General features: G+C 41.9%; 1 protein-coding gene across 2 annotated transcripts; it reads left to right on the forward strand.

Moving 5' to 3' along the window:
* The first annotated feature begins 3,488 nt into the window (after window positions 1–3,488).
* Window positions 3,489–23,430, forward strand: Mex3c (mex3 RNA binding family member C). 2 transcript variants are annotated; one of them, XM_011246932.3, is made up of 2 exons: window positions 3,489–4,628; window positions 7,538–19,190. In XM_011246932.3, the coding sequence occupies exons 1-2, from the start codon at window positions 3,896–3,898 to the stop codon at window positions 7,552–7,554; spliced, it is 750 nt and encodes a 249-aa protein (XP_011245234.1). In that variant the 5' UTR covers window positions 3,489–3,895; the 3' UTR covers window positions 7,555–19,190. The 2 variants fall into 2 exon arrangements, with proteins under 2 accessions (XP_011245234.1, NP_001034303.3); NM_001039214.4 differs by lacking the exon at window positions 7,538–19,190 and adding an exon at window positions 20,423–23,430 and having other exon boundaries at window positions 3,557–4,628.
* Window positions 23,431–26,193: the final 2,763 nt, after the last annotated feature.

The following is a 26,193-nucleotide window of genomic DNA, read 5'->3' on the forward strand; positions in this document are numbered from 1 at the left end:
ATGAGACAGCAAGGCAAAGGAGGGTGTGATACCAAAGGAGAGTTTCTATACTAGAACGGAGAGTTGAGCATGCTTCTGATACTATTTTGAGCATACTGCAGAACCTGAAATCCAAGGTAGAATAAGCCATCTCCAGGAAATGTACCTCTTTGGGCACCAAGCAGCCATTATATTCTTAATTTTGATACAACCGGAAGAAGCACGCACCCCACAGATTAAGCTTCTTCATTTGGAGCTCTGTGGGCAGGCACTACTGATCCCTACCCTACAGAAACCATCCTGCCTTAAAAAAACAAAGTTTGAGTCTAGTCTAGGGTCTAGGCTGTTGGGAGAACACAGCAGTCTTCAAACTTCTTGGCTTCAAACTTCTTCTCTGCTGCTTTCCTACAAAGACAGATGTCTTCAGTTTTGCTTGGTTTGTAGTTGATTCAGTCTTCATATTAAAAACTGAGTAGATTTAAAAGGCTAGGTTCAACAATCAGCATGCTATTGGGTGCACAGTACAGTTTCAAAGAACATTAAAACAACAGCCCATTGTATCAAACTGCATCCTAATCAGTAGCTAAGGAATAAAAAGGAAATCCTATTCAGCTGCAAAGTTAATGTGTTGCAGGCTGGGGAAGGGCAGAAGGGGCTGGCTTGTTTGATGGATATAATGAAAAGCCCAGTCACTTATTTATAGCAAAGAAAATCTAGAAGTTGCTTCACAAGCAAGATTTAATATAAGACAATAAATTTAGGCCCGAATGGGAAGGTTGGTAAGTTTCAATATTTCCTACCTTGTTCATAAATCACAATATTGATCACATATAAATTAATGCATGAATATATATTTGTGTATGGGGACACATGAACCCTCATTTATTATGTGAAAGTGAAAGCGAAAGCAACTTTCTTATGGTGAACACCTAAATTAAACCACTTAGCATCTTTCTAAAACTCTGAAATGAATCTCGTCTTGGTGGACCTACTGTACATGATCTGTCTTTCCATTTTTAATGGTGGACCAGAGTTCCTGCTGAAGCTGTTACTTTGGGGCCTGGGAAAGAGAATTTAAGACAATTCACAAAAAGCAAGGCTGCCAAGAGTTTCTATTTGCATTAGACTACACTCCTTTCTAGTAACCAATATGTCCACTGCATGTTTTATTTGGCTTTCTCCCTTGGTGGATATGCTTTTATAAAAATTCTACCCAAATAAACTGAAACATCAGGTAATAACCAGTGCATATTCTATAAGTCACTGGTTATTCACTGGTATGTTTTAAAAGACTCAATGCCCTTAAGACACCATTAACTATGCACTGGTGGCAAAACCAGTGAAGAGCCACCAAACTGGAAAGGTAGGTGAGATCTCATAGAAAGAAAGGAAGGAAGGAAGGGAGGGAGGGAGGGAAGAACGGAGGGTAAGTAGAGGCGGGAACATCGGGAAGAGTCCCTAGTGTACTTGACCAATCTAAGTCAAGTCTGGGAGGGGGAGGGGGAGGGGAAGGGGAACCAAGCACAACCAGCAGGAGGCCAAAGACACAAAAGTGGCCAGTAACAAAAAAAAGTCTAGTTTAAGTTGGGAAGAGCCTCTGGGGGAAGGGCAGCCCAGCCTCTGGGCTGGAGAGTTAAGGGTAGAGAAGGTGGGGTAAGCTAGCCAAATCCTGTAACTGGTAGCTACTGAGGGCTGCTGGAAGAACCTAGAGGACAGGTCTGCTTTGATGTGAAATAAGTACCTCAGTCGTTGTCCGTCCGTCCGTCCCCCCGCCGTCGCACCCCCCACAACCCCCGCAGCCCACCCTCAACCCCAAACATAAAACACATCTCATAAATTAAGACTTTTGTAAACTCTGTCAAACCCGGGGACAAGTTTCAACTTGATAACCTATTGACTTTTAGAACTAGGCCCCTAGCACAGGTATACTAGATCAAAATATTTAGACTATGCCTCTTCCTGTCTTTGAGAGTGGTGGTGGTCATTATCTTTAAAAAAAACATGGCGGGGCAGTGGTGCCACACGCCTTTAATCCCAGCACTTGGGAGGCAGAGGCAGGTGGATTTCTGAGTTCGAGGCCAGCCTGGTCTACAAAGTGAGTTCCAGGACAGCCAGGGCTACACAGAGAAACCCTGTCTCGAAAAAAAACAAAAAATAAAAATAAAAACGTGATTTCCCTATGTGTAGCTAGAACCAGAGATAATCCAGAGCCCATTCGCTGAGAGCTGTCATTACAGACCTAGCCACCAAGTCAGGTCTTTCTGTAATACCTTTATATACAGGCGGGGTTGGGAATCCATGCTCCACAGCTACATCTACAAACGAGCATTTATGACAGCTAGTGCGTGAAACCTTGGGGTAACAGGGAAGGTTTAGTATTAGCAAAAATTCTCCAGCCCTTTTGATTAGAGATGGAAAGAGATTTCTGCAAATGGCTTAGATCACAAAATAGCGAATGGAAGGCATTAATTCCGCTTTCTTTATCGTACTGTGGTGGTGGTGGTGGTAAGAGCCAAGAGTTGTATCATGACAAACTGTACGCAACAAGGTGTAGAGAATGAATCCAATACAGTGGGAAAATGAAGATACACTTCAAACCTCAAGAGAACTAGATTTTTTCGTGGCAAAACGTACTTGAAACGTGTCTGGTGTGAAGTAGGTGTTATATTAATAACGGGGCCACTAGAAACTTTAGGGCTCCATTGTTGCTATAATTCTCTCACTTAAACCAGGCGGGAGGTCTAGGCTAACGTGGAAAGGCTTAGTTGGTACTAAAGGGAGGGCTTGTAAGGCTGCAGGAAGACGAGGACAATCCCAACTCATTTCCTTTCAAAAGCCCCGAGGACTTAAAATTCAGCTCTCCCGGCCCCAGACTAAGGAAGCAGCGCCGCGAGGGAAGTTTGGCCGGCCGGGCGTGGGCGGCCAACCGGAGGGAGGAGCAGTCCCGGGGAGAGGCAGAGAAGGCCCCGGAGCCACGCGGCTCAGGAAACCACCCCCGCGAGTGGCTAGGCTGGCACTCCGGCTCCGCCTCCGCCTCCGCCGGTTCGCCAGCCTGAAAGGCAGTGTCGCTTCCGCACACCGCCCAGCGGCCCGTGCTTGCAGCCCCAAAGCCCGGCTTCTCAATCGGTGCGTTCCCTAACACCGCCCCAGACAGACCACAGAACGGGAAGCACCGCGAGAAGGAAAAAAAAGATCCCGAGTCCGCGCCGGAGGCGCACGCGCCTGCGCAGACATCCGCTCCGCCCTCTCTGCTTCTCGCCTCGCGCGCCTTCCTCCCGCCCCGTTCCCCGGGCGCCCGGCTACGTCACAAAGAGTGGCGTGTAAATGGAACAATCTAGTTGCTCCCCTCGAGAGCACGCCCCGCAAGAGGAGGGCGGGGCGGAGGGAGGGACGGAAGGAGCCGGCTTCGAAGACTGGCTCGTTCTCGTCATCCAATCCGAACGGTCTGGGGCGAGGCGGGGCGGGGCCCATGAAGAGGGCGGGGGTGGGGCCGAGGGAAACGAGCGAGAAGGCTGCGGGACGAGAGGGCGGGCTCCTCCCGGAGATTAAAAGCAGCCAATCAGAGCGCGCCGGCTTCATTCGGAGAGCGGCGTGGGGCGTCGCCGCCGCCGCCGCGCGCGCCGGGGGCTGGTTAAGGCCATGAAACAAAAGAAACCCTGAGAGGGGAGCCGCTGCCGTCCCCACCCACCCACCTAGTTCCCTACCTCGGCTCCGTTCCCGGCCCCTCCACCCCGCCCTCGCGCGCTCCGGCGGCCCTGGCGCTCCTCAGCCCGGGGCGCGGGCGCCGCCGCCTCCCCCGAGGAAAGGTGTTTGCGCGCTGAGCAGGGCCGGGGCCCTGTCCGCCATGGGGCCGGCTGCTCGCCGCGCCTGACGCTCCCGCCGCCGCCGCCGCCGCCATTGACAGCGCGCCGCCGCGATGCCAAGCGGCAGCTCCGCGGCCCTGGCCCTGGCCCTGGCGGCGGCCCCGGCCCCCCTGCCGCAGCCGCCTCCGCTGCCGCCGCCGCCGCCCGCGGGAGGCCCAGAGCTCGAAGGGGACGGGCTGCTGCTGAGGGAGCGCCTGGCCGCGCTAGGCCTCGACGACCCCAGCCCGGCGGAGCCCGGCGCCCCGGCGCTCAGGGCCGCGGCGGTGGCGGCGGCGGCGGCGGCGCAGTGCCAGGCCCGGCGGGCGACCGGGCTGGCTCCGGAGGAGCCTGGCCGCCTCGCGACCTCCGAGACGGCGGAGCTGGAGCTGGAGGTGGACGAAGAGGAGGGGGAGGAAGCGGAGCTGGACGGAGAACTGCTGGAGGAGGAGGAGCTGGAGGAGGCAGAGGAGGAGGACCGGCCGTCGCTGCTGCTGTTGTCGCCGCCCGCGGCCACCGCCTCCCAGACTCAGCCGATCCCGGGCGGGCCCCTGGGGTCGGTGCTGCTGCCGGCCGCGGGCTTCGATGCCCGGGAGGCCGCGGCGGCAGGGGTGCTGTACGGAGGGGACGATGCCCAGGGCATGATGGCGGCGATGCTGTCCCACGCCTACGGCCCCGGCGGCGGCGGGGCCGCCGCTGCCGCCCTGAACGGAGAGCAAGCGGCCCTGCTGAGAAGGAAGAGCGTCAACACCACCGAGTGCGTCCCCGTGCCCAGTTCCGAGCATGTCGCTGAGATTGTCGGACGCCAGGGTGAGTGCACGGAGGTCGGTCGGTCTGTCTGTCTGGGCACGGCCCTGGGCGTGGGTGGGAGACGGAAAAGAAAGACGAGCGTGCGACAGAAGAGTGAACCGAGAGAGTCCCCCAAGTCCACCGAGAAGGGGTCTGGGTCGCCGAGAAAGGGACCGGTCACCTTGCGAAAACCCACGCCGTTCCGCCTCTTCAGCCGGACAAGAAGTGTTAAGTTTCTTGGGCCACCCAGTCTGGTGTATTCGTGGAACCCCAGGCTGGCGCGGCCCCAGAAACCTCAGTGAGATGGTGAGGTCAGGTCAGAAGTTGTGGGTCACGGAATAGTTTCCGAGAGCTTCGAGATTTGGAAGTTTGTGTAGCCGAGTGGCCGGTAAAAAGCAATCGGCCTGCCTTAGAGCTGCTTGTGCTGAGAAGTGGACCGACATGGAGGCATGGGCAGCATTTGAGAGGGAAGAGATGTTCAAGTGGCCGGATCACCTCCTCCCTCCGCTATTCAGAAACTTGGCTTTAGAAGCGCACCCCAACTCTGTTGATCTTAGGTGCTCAGTGTTCTCATTTCTCTTTTCAAAAAGCGCTAGTGTCAGTCTTTTAGAACACTTTAGCCTGTACCGTGAAGGGAAAACTGGGCATTTGGGTAATTAAGGAACTTTATGCGTTAGTGCAGTTTTCGATAAATTTTCTTCACTTGCTAGCACACCCGTTCCCCAGACAGACTCCTCCCACATTGTTCAGACAAAGGACCTATGTCTCAGATTCCAGGAGTAGGTTTGTGAAGGTGGGGGAAGGGGATGCACAGAGTACCTTGGTATCCGACATTTTTAGGGAAGGTTCTGTTTGCTTCGGTGTAGGTTTTGCCCCGTTTTACTACCTGCTGCTGCTGATGCTGTAATACAACATGGTTGAAACTTGCCTCTTGTTGAGGTCAAATATGGCACTGCTGGTGGAATGATCTCATTTTCCCAAGTGGTCTAAAGTACACATAAATAAGAGATTGGTGACCTCACATGTAAGAGGTGGCTCTCGTTGCTAGGATTTTGATTAAAAAAAAAAAGCCTATATGGTACCTAGAAAGAAAGAAAGAAAGAGCTTGTTTCAAACTGTTTGACTAATCAGTTTCACATCTCACTTGCCAGTAGGAGCTGATCAGGATAATAGCTCATGAGGAAATTTTTATGTACATGAAATAAAAATGCATTTTATTTATAGGTCCATAATGAGGTGGCTTTTCATTTAATATCATTGAAAGAGTGCTTGATTTTGCTGGTTAATGAGTTTATGAAAAGTAAGTAAACTAAAAATTTGAGGTTGATTTATACAGAATTTCTGCTCTTTATTAAAAACTAACCATTTAATAGAATGGCACGAAAGTAATTACTTGAAGGCAATACACACAAGAACATACATAGAGAATGCAACTTAGCAAACAAAGATACAAGTATTGAACAACATGAAGAAAGTGTGGAGGAGACCTGCTAGGTGGTGACTGGAAAATACCCAAATTTCATTACTAATTAGAATATGGTAAACTGGAGGGGGGGGGAAATGGCCTGGTACGGGATTGTTGAGGCTGTGGAATGTAGAGATTTGAATGGCATAGTGGGAAAACAGCAGAACTTAATTCAGTGTTCATGTGCTTGTGTGCAAAGCACAAGAGAAGAAAGAACGTTTGCTCCGTAGTTTTACCACGTGACAAGGTGCTGTCTGTATGTTGGTAGATTGAGTTTAACATGAACTTTTGTCCTTTGCATTCTTAAGCACCTTAACTGTACATGGGTAGTATTTATATAAACTGAAATGGCAAGCTTTTATTTTGTGCTATCACATGATAATTGTCTTAGGTTTTTTTGGGGGGGGCTGTGCTTATTGGTTAGTAAAGAAATATGAATCTATGTCTTAGAACATGGAGACAAAATTGCTGACTGTTCTTGTACTAATCCCTAGAGTTGTGGGTACTGTTAAAAGTATGTCATCTTCCTCTGTCTTAAGAGCAGAAAGGCTTGCCCTTTTCCTTTTGGAACCATTCAATAGTGGATCATTGAGCCTGTGCCATCCCACACCCCAGCAGCATGGTAATAACACACCCCAGCAGCATGGTAATAGACCTGTGCTTGCTCACTCCTTTAGAGAGAGCTAAGTGGCTTCTAACAGTCACATCCTTTCACTGTGCAAATCTTCTCCTTGGGAGAACCGACACTAGTGAGTTTTCAAAAAGTGAGCTGGGGAGTGGGGGTGGGGTAGACCATTCTGAGTTTTTTGTTTGTTTTGGAGGAGCTGAATGTTCATCCTTAAGAATTAGCCATTCCTGCCATCTCATTCATTACCTGAAGTCATAATTTTCTCTTTGACATCTCTTAATTAGTTTTGGAAACAATTATGTCACAGATGGAGACATTCATGACCAGCTCTGAAGCAAAGAGTATAGGATAAATGGAAGTCTGAGTCATGCATGCAGTTAGCAAAGTGCTGGCAGCACTTGGAGATAGCCAGCCTCTGGCTTTGTCTTTCAAAAAAAAAGAAACTCTTATTTTGTTTTTGTCATTAAAAAAGTTTTTTATCATGTAGCCTGGGCTCACAAACATGTATTTCTACCTAACCCCAGGAAAGCCCTACTCCCCTTTTAAAAAGCTTTATGTGTATTGAGTGTTTGCCTTCATGTATGTGTGTGTGTGTGTGTGTGTGTGTGTGTGTGTGTGTGTATCTGTGTGTCTGGTGTCTAGAAAGGTCAGAAGAGGGAGGTAGGGCCCCTTGTCACTGGAGTTAAAACTGACTCTGCCACCATACGGTGCTGGGAAGCAAACCCAGATTCCCCAAAAGAGTCACAAGTGAGTGTTACTAAATGTTTGAACTATCTTTCCAATCCCAAGACCTTGCTTCTTTTTAAATTCTGTATCTGTATGTGTGTGTGAGTGCAGGTGCCTGCAGAGACTAGAGTCAGATACCCTTGGAGTTGAAAGCACAAGCCGCCTGATGTGGATGCTGGGAACTGAACTCAAGTCCTGAGCCATCTCTTCATCCTTCCTCTCCATGGACCAGTTTTAATAATGATGAAGACTGGCGGAGCATTTGACCTCCTGTTTTACTCCCAGGAGCGTGGCCTTTTCCATATGTTAAATTAGTCTTATTACTGTTGTTGTGTTTTGTAAGTGTTGTATTTATTGTGAAACTAACAGTTGTAATAAATTTTACTAATTATATTTAATAGGATAAATTAGAAATTAAGAGATATATCTTTAAATATAGACAACAAAATAAGTCTAAGGCTGAGAAGCTGACTCAGGAGGTAAAATGCTTACTTCACAAGCATGAAGTTCTGAACTGAAATCCCTAGCATCCATGTAAAAAGCTAGATCTGGTGCCATATGGCTATAACCCTAGCTCTGATCCTGGAGACTTGCTAACCAGCTAGTCGAGCCATCGAGCTCCAGGTTCAGCAAGAGACCCTGCCTCAAAAAACAGAGTGAAGAACCATAAAGGAGGACATACACCATCAGCCTCCAGCCTCCACATGGGCGCACAGGCGTGCACACACTAAAAATATTTGTAAGATCTCATTTTATAAATATGAAATATCTCCGTTTTTAAGTGTAGTTCCTGCAAGACATTAATAGTTGACAGGTTTGACTGAAGACAACAGGTTTTATTATAATTTACACAGTTGCTACTCTCCAGTAAGTCTAAAAAGAGACTTATAGTAGAACTCTAAATATTCTTTACTATCAATATTAAATGCCATAAATTGAGTTTCAGATAAGTGTTCATTTTCAGCTACTTTTGATATGACTTTAATTGATAGTATGTTTTTTACCTAATAGATCTCGAAAAGTTTTTTTAATTGTATACTCTTTTCCCCCCAAAAAAAGTTGTACCACATTATACAGTTTATACATACCACAGTATAATCTATACTAAGAAAAATGTACATCATACAAAAATTTTAACAAATAAGATAAAATGAAAAATTTTTTTTAAATTTTTATCTGTGTGATGATGCTCTTATATTCTAGATGTCACTGAGGTCTAGACCATTTAGAAAACTTCCTCATTGACTGAACTGTCTTGGTAACCACTCATCTCCAGTGACTGTGTATTAGGGGAGGTGGGGGAAACCTTCCCAATGTTTCAAGTTGTGGGTAGTATTTGATTAGGAGAAACCGAGTACTTGCTGGTCTTGCTGTGCATAGATTTCCCATTGAGAAGTACATATTTATTTCACTAAAGAATTTCAGAACAACGCTAAAATCATACTGTCTTCCTTCCCTACTCCCACCACCACCCTCTTTGGGGAAAGGGGTTGTTTTTTATTTCTTTGCTAAAATACTACTGGATATTTTACCAGTGCCATGTAACTGTTAAGACATTTTGCAGATGTTGAACCTGAGGTTCTAAAAGATAGTTTAGTACATCTAGGTTTAGGCCAGTTTAAACAGTATTATTTTCACTATTAGTAATTTAAATTCAAGTGAAATTTTTGAAAAAAAAAAAACTAAATATGTTTGCAGTTAACATTTTCTAGGGATATAGGCCAGTGGTAGAGGATTTACCTACCATTGGTGAGATGAGAAAGAAGAGAAGAAGAAAGAGATCCTGTTTTAGGAAACACCAAATAAGTACTTAAATCATGATTAAAACTGCCATTTTGTTTTGTTTTGTTTTGGAAATTTTAAAAGTGTTTTTCTTTGTGAAGGCTTCTGGCTATGTAGTCCTAGGCTAGCTTCCTGCCTCAGCTTTTAAGTTAAGATACCACTAGTTACTATATAGAGATTTGCAAAATGCGATATGGTGATTAATAAAGGCTTTTAAACTACTTTTTTTTTTTTATTCCAGGCTTGCTTCCAGTCAGACTTAAGATCTCTCTCCCAGCCTTATGAGTGCTAGGATTACAAGCATATTATCATACCCAGACAATTTTCTAATACTAGAATTAGCAAGCTCAACTAAGTTAAATATATGCATAGCATAATGCTGTTTGAATAGTTGTCTGTGGCCTATTTTGAGAAGTTTTGTTATTATTCACCCTTTAGACTCTTTAATGCAAGTTTTTTAAGTTAAATATTCAGAATGTGTGGTTATTGGCTTTCTAGTAAGCAGAAGACTACAAATCACTGCATGTAAGGAAAGCCTTATTTGACCTCACATAGTAGCTAGAAATAGTAAGGCTTAGCTGTAAAAGAATAAAGAGAATTTGTTACTGATACTTGCAGATGCAGTTGGAGCTAGACATGAAGGATTTTGTCATGAGCAGTGTTCCCTCTTATACCACGCCTCACCTTTGCCTTCTCTAACCTAATGTTAACTTACCCATTGTTGCCTGTGACTTGGGATAAATCCTTTACGCCTCCATTTTTTCCTATTTGGAGAAAACCTGTTCAGGTTCTGTTCTGACTAGCCCCAAACCTACTTTGTGCTGTGAGGGTGAAATTTGAGATGCCATTAGTATACATTTATTGTGTAATTTAAAGTATACAGACAAATTCTATAAGAAATAAGGTAAAATTTTTTGAAAGTTTGTAGTATGTACTTCTAGCAAAAGGTTAAGCTAGTCTTAAAGAGAATCATTTATAGATAACTGATTACACCTAAAATTTGTATTGTTTTGTTTTGTTTTTGGGTGGTGCTAGAGATCTAACCCAGGACCCCCATGTGTGCTAGACAAGGTTCTCTACCACTGAGCTACATCCCTAGCCTGGTAATTCTGAAATTTTCTAAAGGGTATAAACATAAGATCTTTAGCATGGAAAACTGTCTTATATTTGAACTCTTCTCTAACATACTTAAGAGGGAATTTTAGAATCAATAGTTGAGGAGAGCAAAGATGGTCCACAAGGACCAGGGTTCATATCCTACATTGGTCAGCTCACAAATGCCTGAATTCCAGCTACAAGACATCCTGCGCCCTCTACAGGCCTACTTGAGCCCCTATAACACACAAACATGTGCAAACACACAAATAATAAAAATACATCAAAAAATTACTAGTCTGTAGCTTTGAGCAGTTCTTTGGGGAGGGTTTATCATCATTTTTTTTAACTTTATACAATTCTAACTTGTAAATGCATAGAACTAGAATATTTCATGGGGCTCATAATCTAAACTTTATCCAGAAAAAAACCCTAAAGTCATGTAGAAGTAAACTAGATTTCAGATCACCAGTTAGAGTAACTCCATATTTGAGTTTATAACACTTTTAACATCTTTTACAATGTAAATGTTTCTCTTTAGGTGTTAGGCATTTAATGCATGTGTGCACATGTATGCAGGTGTGCATATTTACAAAAGCCTGAGAAGGATCTTAGATGTCTTCCCCTACCAACTCTTTTATTTTTGTGAGACCGCGTCTCCTACTGAGCCTGCACTCCCCATTTTTGGTTAGGCTGGCTGACTTAAGGAAGCTGAGATTCACCTGTCTCCGTGCCACAACAGCGTTACCTGGCTGCTTTTGTGGATCTGGGGATTCCTTGCATACAGACTGAGCATAGAGATACTCTCTTTTTAGACTCAGCTAATGTTCATTAGACATCAAGATATAATGTTGAAATTGAGTTCTTATAATGTGAAAGGAACTTTATAAAAATCAAATAATATGGCTCCTCTTGTTAACTGTACTTAACTATATTACAAAGCATGTGAAATAGTGTTGTTTTTAGAGGAAAAGAATAAAGAGCAGTGAAAAGAGTGTGAAACTAAGATCCTTTGCGTCTAAGATCTAACACAGCAGCTAAAATGCCCTCAAGTCACCAAAGGACCTGCTATGAAGAGTAGGTGAAAATGTGTGTAGGAGAGAAGTTTTAGAAAAGTGGAGTGCTGGCCGGGCAGTGGTGGCGCACACCTTTAATCCTAGCACTTGGGAGGCAGAGGCAGGTGGATTTCTGCGTTCAAGGCCAGCCTGGTCTACAGAGTGAGTTCCAGGACAGACAGGGCTACACAGAGAAACCCTGTCTCAAAAAGAAAACTGGAGTTCTTTACAAATCCTGACTGTTTCAAAGCTACTTCCAGCCTCCCTGGTACCAGATGAGTTTGCTCATGAAACGTTGGTAAGAAACAGTGGAGGGATGAGGATTGGTTCTAAAGCTGAATCATGTGGGTTAGGATTAGCTTCGAGAGGGAAGGACGACAGGGATGAGCCTAGGGCCTTCAACATGACAAGCATATCAGCTATATAACCCATTCGAGTAAGCTTTTTATTACTAATGAGGGAAACTTTTTAATACTACTAATTCCTCTCACATGACAAAGAGGTAAATAGAGGCTTCATGACCTGTTTTTAAGTTCACTAACTGATTCATGATAGTTTGTCCACATGTGACGTTCTGATTGTTCCAGTGGGTTTGTTGTTGTTGTTATTTTTATTTTTTTAATGTATATTGGTGTTTTGACTGCATTTATGTCTCTATAAGGATGTCAGATCCCCTGGAACAGGAGTTACAGACAATTGTGAGCTGCCATGTGAGGTCTGGTTTTCTGGAAGAGCAGCCAGCTCTTAACTGCTGAGCCATCTCTCCAGCCCCTGTTCCAATTGTAATTTATTTGAACTAGATTGTAAATTATTTCCATGTGGTAGCTGTGACACTGAGTTAATCTACTGTTTGTGTATGTGCTTGTGTTTCATACTGATGTACTTCCTTGTGAAAGCCAAAGGTCAGCCATGGGTGTCGTTTCTCAGGGACAACTAGTTTGGTTTGGTGTTGAAGAAGAGAGATAGGGAGGGACGGGGAGGGCGGGAGATGGGGAGGGGAGGGGAGGAAGAGGAGAGAGTGCCTGCTTGCACATAGTAAAGCTAGAAGAGCATCAAACCCTCTGGAATTGGAATGACAGTTGGTTTAAAATGACTAATGTGAATGTTAGAAACCAAACTAGGGTCCTCTGGGACAGCTGCAAGTACTCTCTTAACCCCAGTGCCAGCTCTCCAGTCCCCCAGCTTGTTTTTTGATGCAGTCTCTCCTTGGCCTGGAGCTGCTCAGACTAGGCTGGCAGGACCACACCCCCAGGGATCTGTCTGCTCTGAGATTACAGGTGCACACCAACACATCTGGCTTTTTATGTAGGTTTTGAGGAGTGAACTCAGTTCCTCTTACTTACCATTAGCTGTCTTCCCATCCCTGTTTGATAAACTTAAAGCCATACACAAAATTTCTATTTTTCAAAGTTCCATTGTGTTAATTGGGAGAGAGAGGTATGTATGCTTGGAAGGAATCCCAAGCTATTTAAGAAAATAGCTGAACAAAAAATGAACAGAAACTGCACACGTTTATGAGATGAGAGAGACTGAAAATAATTAGGTTTTGCCACTTAATGCTAGGAGTAAAATGAATTTACTTCAAGACCAATAAATTCTATTTTTCTTGAAGATAATGTGAGCTATTCACATTATCTTTTCTTCCCATTTTTATTTAAAGAATGTCTGCATAATTTCCCAGTGTTTGCAGAGGACTACCAGAAGTTAAAATGGGCATGGTTTTGAGATTTGTCTTTAAGGGCTTAAGTTTTCTTAACTCACTATATACATATGCACACTACATTAATTTATTAAATAATTGGAAAGTATAGTGAGTGTAATTTCTGAAAAACAAACTTGTTTTAAAAAAGATCAGGAACACCAAATGCCCTAGACAGCAAACCCAGGTGGTTCTGGGAGGCCTTGTCCTGAGCACTGTCACTCTCTCCTTTTTCTGCCGATTGTTGTAAGGGCATTTCATCTCAACGAACCATCTTCCCCCAAATCTTTCCTACCTGCAAGATTGCGTCCCAGTCTGCAATTGGAGATGACTCCCTCCCCATTCTGTCACCTGAAGATATCAAAATGCTGTACTAGTTTTAATATCCCCAGGGCACCAGTTTCCTGCTTTTGCACTTCCTCCCTACTTGACAAAACTTCTTTAAAGCCTCTTCAAAATACCTTTGAAGTTGGCCTGTGCTTACATGTTGAGGACAGAGGTCAGTGTTAGCTTTTTGTCTTTAGCCACTCTCTACCTTATCTTCTGAGACAAGATCTCTCAGTGAACCTGGAGCTCACTGATTCATCTAGATTAGCTTCACTAGGTAGCCTTAGGGATCCTAACTGAGGTTCGCGTGTATGTAGCAAGCTCTTCACCATCCATCTCCTGGCCCTTGAAGCCTTTCATATATTATGTATTTTAAAGTGATAATCCTTTTGTGTGCTCCCACTGCTTTGGAACCTGTTCCTTAAGTAGCTATTGTTCCTTAAAGTAACTATTAATTGCATCTCTTGGACATGAACTCCTTGAAATTGGAAATGACCATGTTTCTTATTGTACTTTTTAGGGGGTGGGGGAGGGGAAGACATTCGAGTGGATAAACTCAGTCATTAAGCTGAACTAAAAAAGTTCAGGATTAGTAAAATGCTCTTGGAGCCTAAGAAGTGATTTAGATAGAAATATCTTGACGGACACAGTCCAGTCAAGCCTAGACAGATCCAGAAGGGACAGATCTCCCATCTTTATATAAGAGTCCTTACAAATACTTAGCTTATAGTATGTTTTTTTTTTCCTATTTGATCAATAACACTATCCTTTTTCAGTGTTTTTATAAATCTCCAAACCAAAAAAAAAAAAAAAAATTAGTTTCCACAGCCTGGCAGTGGTGGTACATGCCTTTAATCCCAGCACTCAGAAGGCAGAGGCAGGCGGATTTCTGAATTCGAGGCCAGCCTGGTCTACAAAGTTCTACAAAACAAAAAACAAAACAAAAAAACAACAACAACAAAAAATTAGTTTCCACTGATAGATCTCCAAACCTCTCCCTAGCCAAAGGCCATTTGATTAATATTCCTAAATTGAGTTTAAAATTCTAATGAGCCAATACATCTTTCAAAATGTGGGAACTTGGAAGAATGGAAGGAGTGATATAATTAGCAGAATAACCCCACACATCCAAAGATTTTTAACCCTAACCCACCATCACCACAAAAGAAGCAATTGAAATGTTTGCTTCACTAGGCATGTTGCAGGTGTGCTTAAAGACATGGGCTTACCTTTGTGAAGGATAGCTAGGATTATCTGGTAAGCCCACTTGTGATCACAGGAATCCCTAAAAGTAGAAAACGTCCCAGCTTGGTGTGAGCTCAGGCTAAGGAAGAGAGATGAGAAGCTTGACTGCTGGTTCTGAAGACAAAGAAGAATTAAAAGCCAAGGAATGTAGATGGTTCTAGAACTACAAACACGTGAATTCTGCCACCAACCGAAATCTACAAGTAAACATAACCTCCTTAGAGCTTCCAGAAAACAAAACAGTCTTACTACTGCTTTTATTTTAACCTTGTTGTGAGAGTTCTGTGGATGGATGGATGGATGGATGGATGGATGGATGGATGGATGGATAGATAGATAGATAGATAGATAGATAGATAGATAGATAGATAGATAGATAGATAGATAGATATTGTATGGTAATTAGCAGTAGCATTGGAAAACTATAGCAGAGCTAAAGAGGTGGCTCAGTGGGTAGGAGCTCCTGCTGTATAAACATAGGGACCTGAGTAGACTCCAACACTCATAAAAACCTTGGCTTGGCCACCAGCCTAACTCCTGGTTCAGTGAGACCTCGTCTTAAAGGAAGAAGGTCAAATTTTATAGAGCAGGACATTGGATATACACACACACATGCATGCAGGAGAAAGGGGGGAACTAAAGCAAGTCAAAGAATCTGAGCTGTATGTAATTGAATGAACTAAAAACAAACCTTGTTAATACAGGATTCACAATGTCTTGTAGAATACTAGATTAGAATACAGTACAGGCATATTTTTGTCAGCTCTCACAGGGCAGAGATTATAGAGCCCTTAAAGGCTTAAGAATTATCTCAGTTTCTGTGGGTCAGAAATCTGTGTGTGGTGTCTCTTGGTTCTCTGTCTCAGAGTTAAATCAAGGTGTTCAGCTAGAGGTGTAGTATCCTCATATGGGGTACATATCCTCTCCTACCTGAGGTTGCTGGCAGATTTTAGTTGGAAAATGGGGGTCTCTATCGTCCGGGTCTCAGTTCCAGAATACAGTTCCTTGCCATCGTCACCATAGGCAATTCACAGCATGGATTGTTTGCTTTCTTCCACATGAGCTCATTTCTAACTTGTCTAAAATAAGAACTCAAGATTAGGTCAGAACCTCCCTAGTAATCAGGATAATCTCTCCATTTAAAAGTGAACTGAGTCAGGTTTGGTAGTACATGCCTTTAATCCCAGCATTCTGAAAGCAGAGGCCAGACTGGGCCACATAGTGAGTTCCAGGGCAGTCTGAGCCTCTGTCTCAGAAAAACAACAAAATTAAGCTGATTTAAGGCATAATTTTACATCTCTAAAATCTCTTTTCAGGAGTACCTAAATCTGTGTCTAACTCCAGGCAAGAATATTCTCTCCTAACTGGCCAGGAGCTTGCTATTTAGTCCAAGCTGGCCTCAAGCTCAAAAACCCACCTGTCTCTGGTATGAACCCACTACACATAGTCAAAAAGCCAGAAATCTTGAGGCAGAGAATCATCTTAGAATTCTGTATTCAGGCAAAGCCTGTGGCATGTAGATGGTTCTAGCACTCCAGAGTCTGAGAGGTTGAGGCTAGGCTGGGCTGAGTACTGGAATGCTCCATCACAGAAACTGGGCTGCCCACAATGTATTGACTGTACCTTCTTTGAGGGAAGGCTCTGCAACTCGCAGTAGTTTCATTTTTCTTAACTATCGACTCCACCAGTAGTCACATAAACAATGGTTCAATTCTTTACATACACTACTTTTTCTCTTTCTTTTTGTGCAGGTGTCTGGAGTTCACATCAAGTATTAGGGTATGTCTCAGGAACTGTCCACCTTATTTTTTGAGACCTTTGGGCCAGTCTAGCTTGACTGCCCAACAAACCCAGCCATCCTCCTGTTTCTGCCCCTCCAGGCACTAGGATTAAACTTGCATGCCACCATGCTTGGCTGTTTACTGGGGATCTAACTCAGGTCCTCATGCTATAACAAGCTCTTTACTAATTGAGCTATCTTCCTAGCCCCCTATAATGGCTCTCCTCCTCCTCCTCTTCTTCTTCCTCCTCCTCCTCCTCCTCCTCTTCTTCTTCTTCTTCTTTAAATTGGAAAATATATAGATGGCCATCTGTTCTTTTCTATCACCATCTAAATAAGCCACCGGTTTAAGAACAGAAGCAAACAGTCTTTGTACAGTCTTGCTCTAGATATCTACAGTATCTTTCAGATAACTAGAAAAAAATTCACCTTCATAGATATATTTAGACTCTGGCCTCTAAGAGTTAGATTATATGACCATAGAGCAGCCTTCTGTAAATGGGCTCTTTAGCCCAGCTCCTCTTGGTGACACTCTCCTTCCTTTTCACTCCAGTCCTTTGTTGAAAATACATCATCTCATGCTTCTTGGAACTAGGTGATCTTCAAAACATCCAAATCTAATGATGGTAACCCATACCAAAAAGGATATTTTATATTGCAGCCCATCATACACGTGTTCCACTGAAACCATGGGAATACACAAGAACCAGGGTTCTGTTGATTAGTTTTTAAGTGTACTTAAAACACAACAAAGTTTACTTCAACTGATAGTTTGAAAACTGAGTTTCCTCCTCTTCCAACTCCAGTCCGAACAAGAGAGCCACCCTTTCTTTGGAAGAGGTCTCTTAACCTTGAGAATTGAGATAGAATGTCTTGCATATACCAAGGAGAGAGAGGACAAGTTGGAGGGTTTTAACTCGAAACAGCCCTTGATAGAAAGGGAAAATGGGTTATATGCCAACTAGGTAAGCTGTAGGCTTTATTTCAGGGAATTTACTTCAAATTAAGTTGAAATTACAGCTCTGAAATTTGTAGTACTGTAGTTCTTGAACCATAACCTGATCCAGGTTTCTGCCCTGTATGCTGGGCAAGCACTCTCCAGCTAAGCTATGCTCCCAGCTCTCCACAGTAGATCTGTAGAAAGATGTCTTCCTCTCTTGGTGGATACTAACTAGTAAACATGGAAAGGAGATAAGCCTAAACTCTGGATAATGCTTTGCCCTTAATTGCCCATGATTTTCTGCTGGATGAGCCATGGCTGCCTGTTACTAGGAATGAGTTAAGGGATTGTTTTTTCTTCATTTTATGTGTGTGTTATATACTCATGTGTATGCAGGAGCCTTATTTAGATACCATCTCTCCTGTTAGCACTAGGGTTACAAATACACCTGTGGTGGCTTTTCACATGGCTCTAGGGATTTGAACTTGGTCTTAATGCTTGTACATCAAAGGGCTCTTAGCCACTAAAACATGTCTGGAGCCCAAGAATGAGATTTTAGGAGGCTGCCTTCTTACAGAGCTGTATAGCCCGGAGTGTAGACTATTCTTAACTAAATGATACTCTGAATATAGAATATATAACCAGTTAGTATTTTACCTTTCAGATTTTCTTAGGTATCTATGTCATTGCATGCTATCCAGCGAATGTGATCTCCGTTCTTAGTCGCCCCACACACTCCATAGCACCTACTATGAGGAAGATTTGACTGTATAAAGAGACAGAAGATTTGCTGTGATCACATAGTTCATTTTATTGTAAAGTAAAAACAAATCTTTTTACTTTTACTCAAAAGTAACCAGTAACCAATACCCATTTTATTTTAATGTGGTTGAGTACATGTAGTCTTACCATAGCACTTAAAACGTTTTCATGTTTCACAGTAGTGTAAATTTTACTTGTGATTTCTTGATAGAACACCCTCCTCCTGATAACCCTACTGAACTAACTGCTTCTCTTAAGGTTCTGGTTGGGGCTTACAGTTAGGAGTGAGGGTTGTTTTCTTTTTACCTAACAGTATAGTTCTTAAATTCTGCTTGTTCTTTTAAACTATGTAACTAGCAATAAGATTTCTGAAAGTATAAAATAAAGGAAAAAATAATAATTTTAGGGGAAGAATTGCTTCATCTTGATGCTTGAATACATTTTGTTTTCAGAGAACCTGACTCTGGGTTTTCATGGTAATGTCCCTAAGACCTACAGTGAAAAGGCTCTTTCTTTGTCATTTCCATGGTTTGTTGGAAGGAGGAGGAGGATCTCAGTCAGTTTGTGGTTAGGATTCAGAAGTTCCATGGTGGGCTAAGTTGCTTCAAGTATGCTGTGATATTTAAATTTTAATATTTAAATATGCAGGAGACCCTTGTGTTCATTCCTTAGCACTATACACACGCACACGCACAACCAGAAACAAAATTAAATTTTAGTCCTTTCACTATGGGTGAGATTAGCAATATGGGACCAGAAGATTGAAGTCTTGAAAGCTAAGGATTAAAGGGTCCAAAATAACATATAGCAAAGCTCCAATGTTCTAATACTGAAAATTAGCACCGTTCCTTTCCATAAATGTTACATGGCAACTCTGTAATCCATGAAGACAGACATAGCCAGAGAAGGAGCATCAGTGAGGACCAGGCACCTAAACCAAAACTAGACAGTAATTAGGATTCAAGCTGGGATTAGAGAGGGGAGAGTTCAGTCATGGGACAAGGGAGCATGAATATGCCGTAGGTTGAAGTATATATGACAGAGTTTAAAAGAGTGGAAGAAATGGCTATAGAGTAAAAGTAGAAAGTCAGGAACCAGCTAAAATACACTATGCAAAGAAGTGACTGTATAACCCATGCTATATTGAGAAAGCATCATCTTACTAAACAGAATACCAAGAAATAACTTGCCACCAGGAAAGGCTGGAGACATTTGAAGTTGTATATATGTACTGTAGGCATGTGGGCTCAAGATTATGTATCTAAAAAGCCTTAGTTTTAGCTTAACTATTAGTGATTTGTTGGACAAGAAAGGAAAGCAAAAAAGCCTGCCCAGATTGTGGCTACTATCTTCAGTTGCACCTCCTTTATGTTTTTGAGGAAATAATTGCATGATGTAGTCATGAAAATAAATTTATCCTGTGTATCTGCTTGTTGCTTCTTTGAAAACTGTAACTCCAGAGATTTAAGCCATAGTTTTGGTTTTTGACAGTTTGGAGACCTAAGTTAAGAATTAGGGAAAATTAACTGTCTCCCATGTTTTATTTTAACTTAGGTACAGTTGGAGGTTGGGACTAAAGCATCTAGTTTGGGTTTGGAGCTGGTGTTCCTCTAGCCATCTTCCATGAGTCTTCAATATTTGTTTGTTTGTTTTTTTAATCGATCAAGAACTTTACAATAGGCAAAAATTATTTTACATTACTTTTTTTAATCCTATGCTTTTGTGGTTGTCTCCCGGGAATTTAACTGGAGCCGAAGAAAGATAGCCACTAGCCATGAACATTATTATCAATAGAATTTTACAAAGGAGTCATGTTAAAGCAATAAAATAAATCAAGTGAAATTTGTAGAGTATGTGAAAATTAAAAATTCTTAGACTATGAAAAGACCATAGATTTCTACATCACATGACCTTATCTCTGGCTTTGTTAGTATTTTTCTTGCCACCAATTTATCTTTGCAAAGTAAAAAATTGTTAGTTATTATAAAACTCACCCCTACTGGTTTATATTTTACCTATAGACTATTTTGTACATCTTTTCAATGTATGGCTGAGAGAGAACTAGACTTCTGAGTTGTAACCTCTCAGGAGGGGTTCCCACTCTTCCAAAAGAGTGAATGCCAGACAAGCACATCTCTTCCATCTCTAGTAGTAGTGCATGGAATTAGGGGATGTCAGCATTAAATGTTAAGTTATGAGGAAGAAACTATAAACAACTGTACACTAAAGAGCATTTCTAGAGCTTTACTTAGTTTGCCTTTACAAATATTTTTAAAGTAGATACTGATTCTGAAATGTTTTCTTTTAACAGGTTGTAAAATTAAAGCACTGAGAGCCAAGACAAACACGTATATCAAGACACCTGTTCGTGGTGAAGAACCCATTTTTGTTGTCACTGGACGGAAAGAAGATGTTGCCATGGCCAAAAGAGAAATCCTCTCGGCTGCAGAGCACTTTTCTATGATTCGTGCATCTCGAAACAAAAATGGTCCTGCACTAGGAGGGTTATCGTGTAGTCCTAATCTGCCTGGTCAAACCACAGTCCAAGTCAGGGTCCCCTATCGTGTGGTAGGGCTAGTGGTTGGACCAAAAGGAGCAACAATTAAGAGAATTCAGCAACAGACCCACACGTACATAGTTACTCCGAGCAGAGATAAGGAGCCAGTCTTTGAAGTCACAGGGATGCCCGAAAATGTTGATCGAGCACGAGAAGAGATAGAAATGCATATCGCCATGCGTACCGGAAACTACATAGAGCTCAATGAAGAAAATGATTTCCATTATAACGGTACCGATGTGAGCTTTGAAGGTGGCACTCTTGGCTCTGCATGGCTCTCTTCCAATCCAGTTCCTCCAAGCCGAGCAAGAATGATGTCTAACTATCGCAATGATAGTTCTAGCTCTCTAGGAAGTGGCTCCACTGATTCCTATTTTGGGAGCAATAGGCTAGCTGACTTTAGTCCAACAAGCCCATTTAGCACAGGGAACTTTTGGTTTGGAGATACACTACCATCTGTAGGCTCAGAAGATCTTACAGTAGACTCTCCTGCCTTTGACTCTTTACCAACATCTGCTCAAACTATCTGGACTCCATTTGAACCAGTTAACCCACTCTCTGGCTTTGGGAGTGATCCTTCTGGTAACATGAAGACTCAGCGTAGAGGAAGTCAGCCATCAACTCCTCGTCTGTCTCCTACATTTCCTGAGAGCATAGAACACCCACTTGCTCGAAGGGTGAGGAGTGACCCACCTAGTACAGGCAACCATGTTGGCCTTCCAATATACATCCCTGCTTTTTCTAATGGTACCAATAGTTACTCCTCTTCCAATGGTGGTTCCACCTCTAGCTCACCTCCAGAATCAAGAAGAAAGCACGACTGTGTGATTTGCTTTGAGAATGAAGTTATTGCTGCCCTAGTTCCATGTGGCCACAACCTCTTCTGCATGGAATGTGCCAACAAGATCTGTGAAAAGAGAACGCCGTCATGTCCAGTTTGCCAGACAGCTGTTACTCAGGCAATCCAAATTCACTCTTAACTATATATATATACATAAATACTATATCTCTATATGGACTCATAAAGGCATGGGTATAATGGTACCCCCAGTAAACTTCCTAATGAATTCTTATGACTGTTATCAGGCTTTATTGGGATTAGGCTAAAGTTGTTAGTACACTTATAAAAGGCTGCTATGGTAACACTAACCTAAGTGGTCTCTTGTCTATTAGTTTGGTTTGAATTATTAATACTATCTTGTAGACTCAGAGACATAGCTTGTATAGGAATTGTTAAAGTGGAAGTTGTACTTGGCTGTGTAACCTAAGAGCAAAATGTATCCATCTGAGATTGTAGTCAGTGGGTCCCAGAGCCTAGCCGCACTAAGAGTTTATGGAGGGTGCCTGGCATCTCAGATGACTGACACTTCCAGTGCTGCCTTCTTCACACTGCCAGTTTTGACAAAAACAGGTTTGTTTTTTTATTTTACAACAACTTCTGCCTAATTCTGCAGGATTGCAAGTAACTTTTTAAAGCATTGATTACTTACTAGTAATAATAGGGCTGATGGCAGTTTACTAGATCACTGGTTATAATTTGGGACAAAAACTGCTACATTGACTCTCATCTCGCCCAGAGTGCTCAAGGCTGGTATGTTCAGTGGATCAGGAATACAGTTGTCTTTGATTGTGAATTCCTACCCATTGCCTCTCTCAGTGAATGTGGAAATGGCCGCCTGGGTTTTCCCATTTCAGGATGGGCTTTTGGAAGCACCTATATTGGCTGAAAATTTGAGAATGCGAACATTCCATTCATTAGTCTGATCAAGCTATTAATTAATATTTAGACTGTAGCTCAAAATGTGAAACATTTTTTGTTCAATCCATATTTGTCTTGCACATTATAAATATATTTTTATTTTTTAGTAATGTAGGGGATGGGGAGGGAGATAATAATGCCCTTGGCATGATTCATGAAAGCAGCTGTGACAACCTCCAATCAGTTTACTTCATTTCAAACCTATTTCCAATCACAAGGAAAGATTTCTTTAAGACACACTTGTACATTTCACCTGTGGATGTTTTAACGTCATCCTCAGTATGTCCCCAAATTTGCTGGTATGGAAAGGACAAAACATTATAGTGGTGGGTTTTTCTACTAATTATTTTTTGAAGCGTTATTTTCCCAACACAAAAGAGCTTTTTTTCTCAGTATAACAAAAATTGAAATCTTATGTGTATTCAATAGTAAATAGACAAAATTTTATTTTTTATTTCCACTTGAAGAGTTACATTTCGTATAAAGTTTACAAATAACGGTTTTTATTTTGATTTTTTTCAGTATAAAAAAGTTGCCTTGATGGCATATTATGATGTAATGCTAACTGCTTGTAGGATAGTTGATTGTCAGTATTGAATCCTAATCTCTAGCTGCCGTCTTGTAGATATGGACGAATGCCACCAAGCATGTGTTTCCTATTTTGTTGCATCGTACACTGCAACTAATAAGCCAAGGAATCGACATATATTAGGTGCGTGTACTGTTTCTAAAAACCACAAACTAAGAATGATAAATTATCAATATAGTTTAGTATTTGCTAATTTTACTACACTCTTTTGTTATGTATATGTAGGGAAGTCATAGGGATTATAAATTCAATTTGAGTAAAGTTTAAAACCATATATTTTATGATAAAGGGCCTTTAACTTAAGATGGCCAAAGCACTGATATTATATATTTGCTGTAAAGAGAATTATAAGAGTTTTATTTTTCTGATATTAAAAGTTACTTAATAAAGACTTGTTTCCATTAACTTGAATGTATTCTCCTTGGTGTTTTTTCATATAATTTCATCTGAGACAAACTAGTTACTTAAGAATGAAATTTTCCTACCAAATTTTCCTCCTTTCTAACTTACACTCCTGGTTGTAATGTAAGAGAGAGAGAGACAGAGAGAGAGTATGTGTGTGCGCACATGCATGTTCCTGGTGTTAAATGTGTTTTTTCTAGTCTACATTCACCTCTTCAGGAACTGTCTACCTTACTTTCTGTGAGACAGGTTCTCTTATTGAACCTGGAGCTCATTGGTTCTGGTAGATTGGCTCTGCAGAGAGCTTCCGGGATTCACCTGACTGGGCCTACCTCACTCCACCCCCAGAACTGGCGCTGCAGGGACACACTGCTGCACGCGCCTTTCACATAGGGTTTGCTTGCATTCTTGCACAACAGGCCCTTCACCCGTGGCCATCTTCCCAGCCTGAAAATACCGGCTTTAACTTCACTAAGACCAACTTCTCAAAGACCATGGTTTACAAAAATATATGCCGTTTGCAAAGTTGGATGTTGATTGGAGTAGATCGTTGCCATTTGGTTATAAAGATAAGGGCATCTTTAAGATTATTGTAAAGTAAGAGAGGCTCCAGAAACTCTTACTCATCTTCCCAGGAATTTCTACCCTATTCTGGATAGTCTGCAGTTTGAACATCATGAGTCAAACTCATGGGCAGGAGGAAGCAAACCATTTTGCCTCCAAAGTTAGTTGAATTCTGAAGTTAGGCACTTCACACTTCAAGATTTGATCAACGGAACCCCTATGCAAAGTATGTAGCAAAAGTAGGGAAGACTAGAACAATTGGATTTAGAAAATAAGCACAGATATGATGAACATACTAGGAGCCTCGTTACTCTGAATTTTCCCTGTTCCTTCTGCCACCTGGCTTCCCCTCCCTTAAATTTCTATTTTTCTCATTCAAAAACCTTACAAACATTAAGGGGTTAAGAGTAGTAAGTTCTCTTTTCCGTGTCAATATTTTTCTACAATTTAATGGTTGCCTTAATGTTGTGACTTACTCCACACCTCAGCCATTTACCGTTGGTTGGTCATTAAGTCACTAGGTAATGGGGCATAGGAAAGATACAGGACATTGCAAATCTAATGAGATCACATTTGACTATGTCTTAGAAACTTTCTGTTTGAGCTAGCAAGGTGGAATTATCAAAAGTTAGAAAGTAATTGAATTCTCCTGCCATTGAGACTCCACCCTCCTATACACTCATGTTCCTCGATTTTCCTGCCATTGAGACGTTACCCTCCTATATATACATGCACTCATGTTCCTCAATTTTAAAGGATGCCATGCCTGCAGGGCCAGAGCACTTCAGTCGAGGAAAGTGGTCAGAGATTTAAAATACCAAAATTCTTAGGTCAAAAATGGAGGTCATTAAGCAAAAGAAAATATCAAAAGTGATATTTTTAAATCCCTAGGCCCCCATGACTTTGAATCTCCACGTTGTCTCCTGGGGCTATTTGTAGCCTAAGGACAAAAGAATTATGGAATTACTTTCCCTTTAGATGCCGTTAAAATTACAAATCTTTGATATTTTTCAAATTCCTTAAACAATAGAGCTAAGAATGCAGCTAAGAGGTAGAGCGCGGGCCTGGGATGTATGAGGACCTAGGTCCAATTCCCAACATTCTCTAAAACTTTATATATGTATAAAATATATTTTCATACCTCTCTAGCCCTAACATACTTTTTCACCTTCAAATCCATAATACATATATCTGCTGAGTGCTATGTGTGTGTAAGTACCTTAGGTTTGGAGCTACCCACAGTCACACCATCTTAAAGGTTGAGTAAATCCTTAAAGGACAACTTAGCCTGATGGAAGTTCTGTTAAGTAAGGAATGTTCTTAGACAAGCTAAACTTTATTTGCCTATATTCAAAAATGAAAATTTGAATTTCCTTATGTGATCCTGAGACTTCAAGAGAATAATTGGCTTTAATCTGGGAATTAAATTTTAGGTATTCCCATTGTGAAGCACCAAGGATCATAACTTTTTGTGACATTTCCCAAGGTGAAAGGCAGTGAGATTTTAACCTGATTTCTCCTCAAAATTTCAGGGAAATTACCAAGACAAGGAAGATACTTTGAAGTATACTTGAGTTAGATACGAACTGCTAAAGTATGATAGCTACTGAATATTGTAGATAAATGCAATTTAAATTATAAACAATCTCAGAGGTTGAAAGAATACCTGATAGTCTTAGCTAATTCTAACAAACATTTGTAAATTAGCTAAGCTGTGAAGTTTATTAGAGATAAAGTATAATTTTATGACCTCAATATATTCATTAGCTATACCCAGTATGTCTCTAAGCAATAGAGTTAGTAAATAAACCATTCTTGGTAAGAAGTTTTTTATATTCACAAGGTAAAATTTTCTGAAAGGCAATTTAAAAACTACAGGAAAGCTGCTTATTTCTTTCATCTTAACTGCAAAAACTTGCTTTGACATTAAGTTTTATGCATAATAGTCTTGGTCTTAGGAAAAGGCTCTTAAAGTTGTAAGATCTTGGCTATGCATAGTCCAGGCTAGCCTCAAACTCAGAATCTCCTCTCGAGTACTGAGAGTATAAGAGTCCAGCTATCCTTTTGGTTTGGTTTCATCCAGTCATGCGAATGGACACAGCATGGTAAGTGCTACCATCAAACGCTGCCCTACTAACTTAAGATCACCTTTGCTACATTAAGAACATTTTCTATACCTAGGCTACAAGAAAACCAAGATTGGACTATGAA

This window comes from Mus musculus, chromosome 18 (genome assembly GCF_000001635.26).
Source record: "Mus musculus strain C57BL/6J chromosome 18, GRCm38.p6 C57BL/6J".
Classification (NCBI taxonomy): Eukaryota; Metazoa; Chordata; class Mammalia; order Rodentia; family Muridae; genus Mus; species Mus musculus.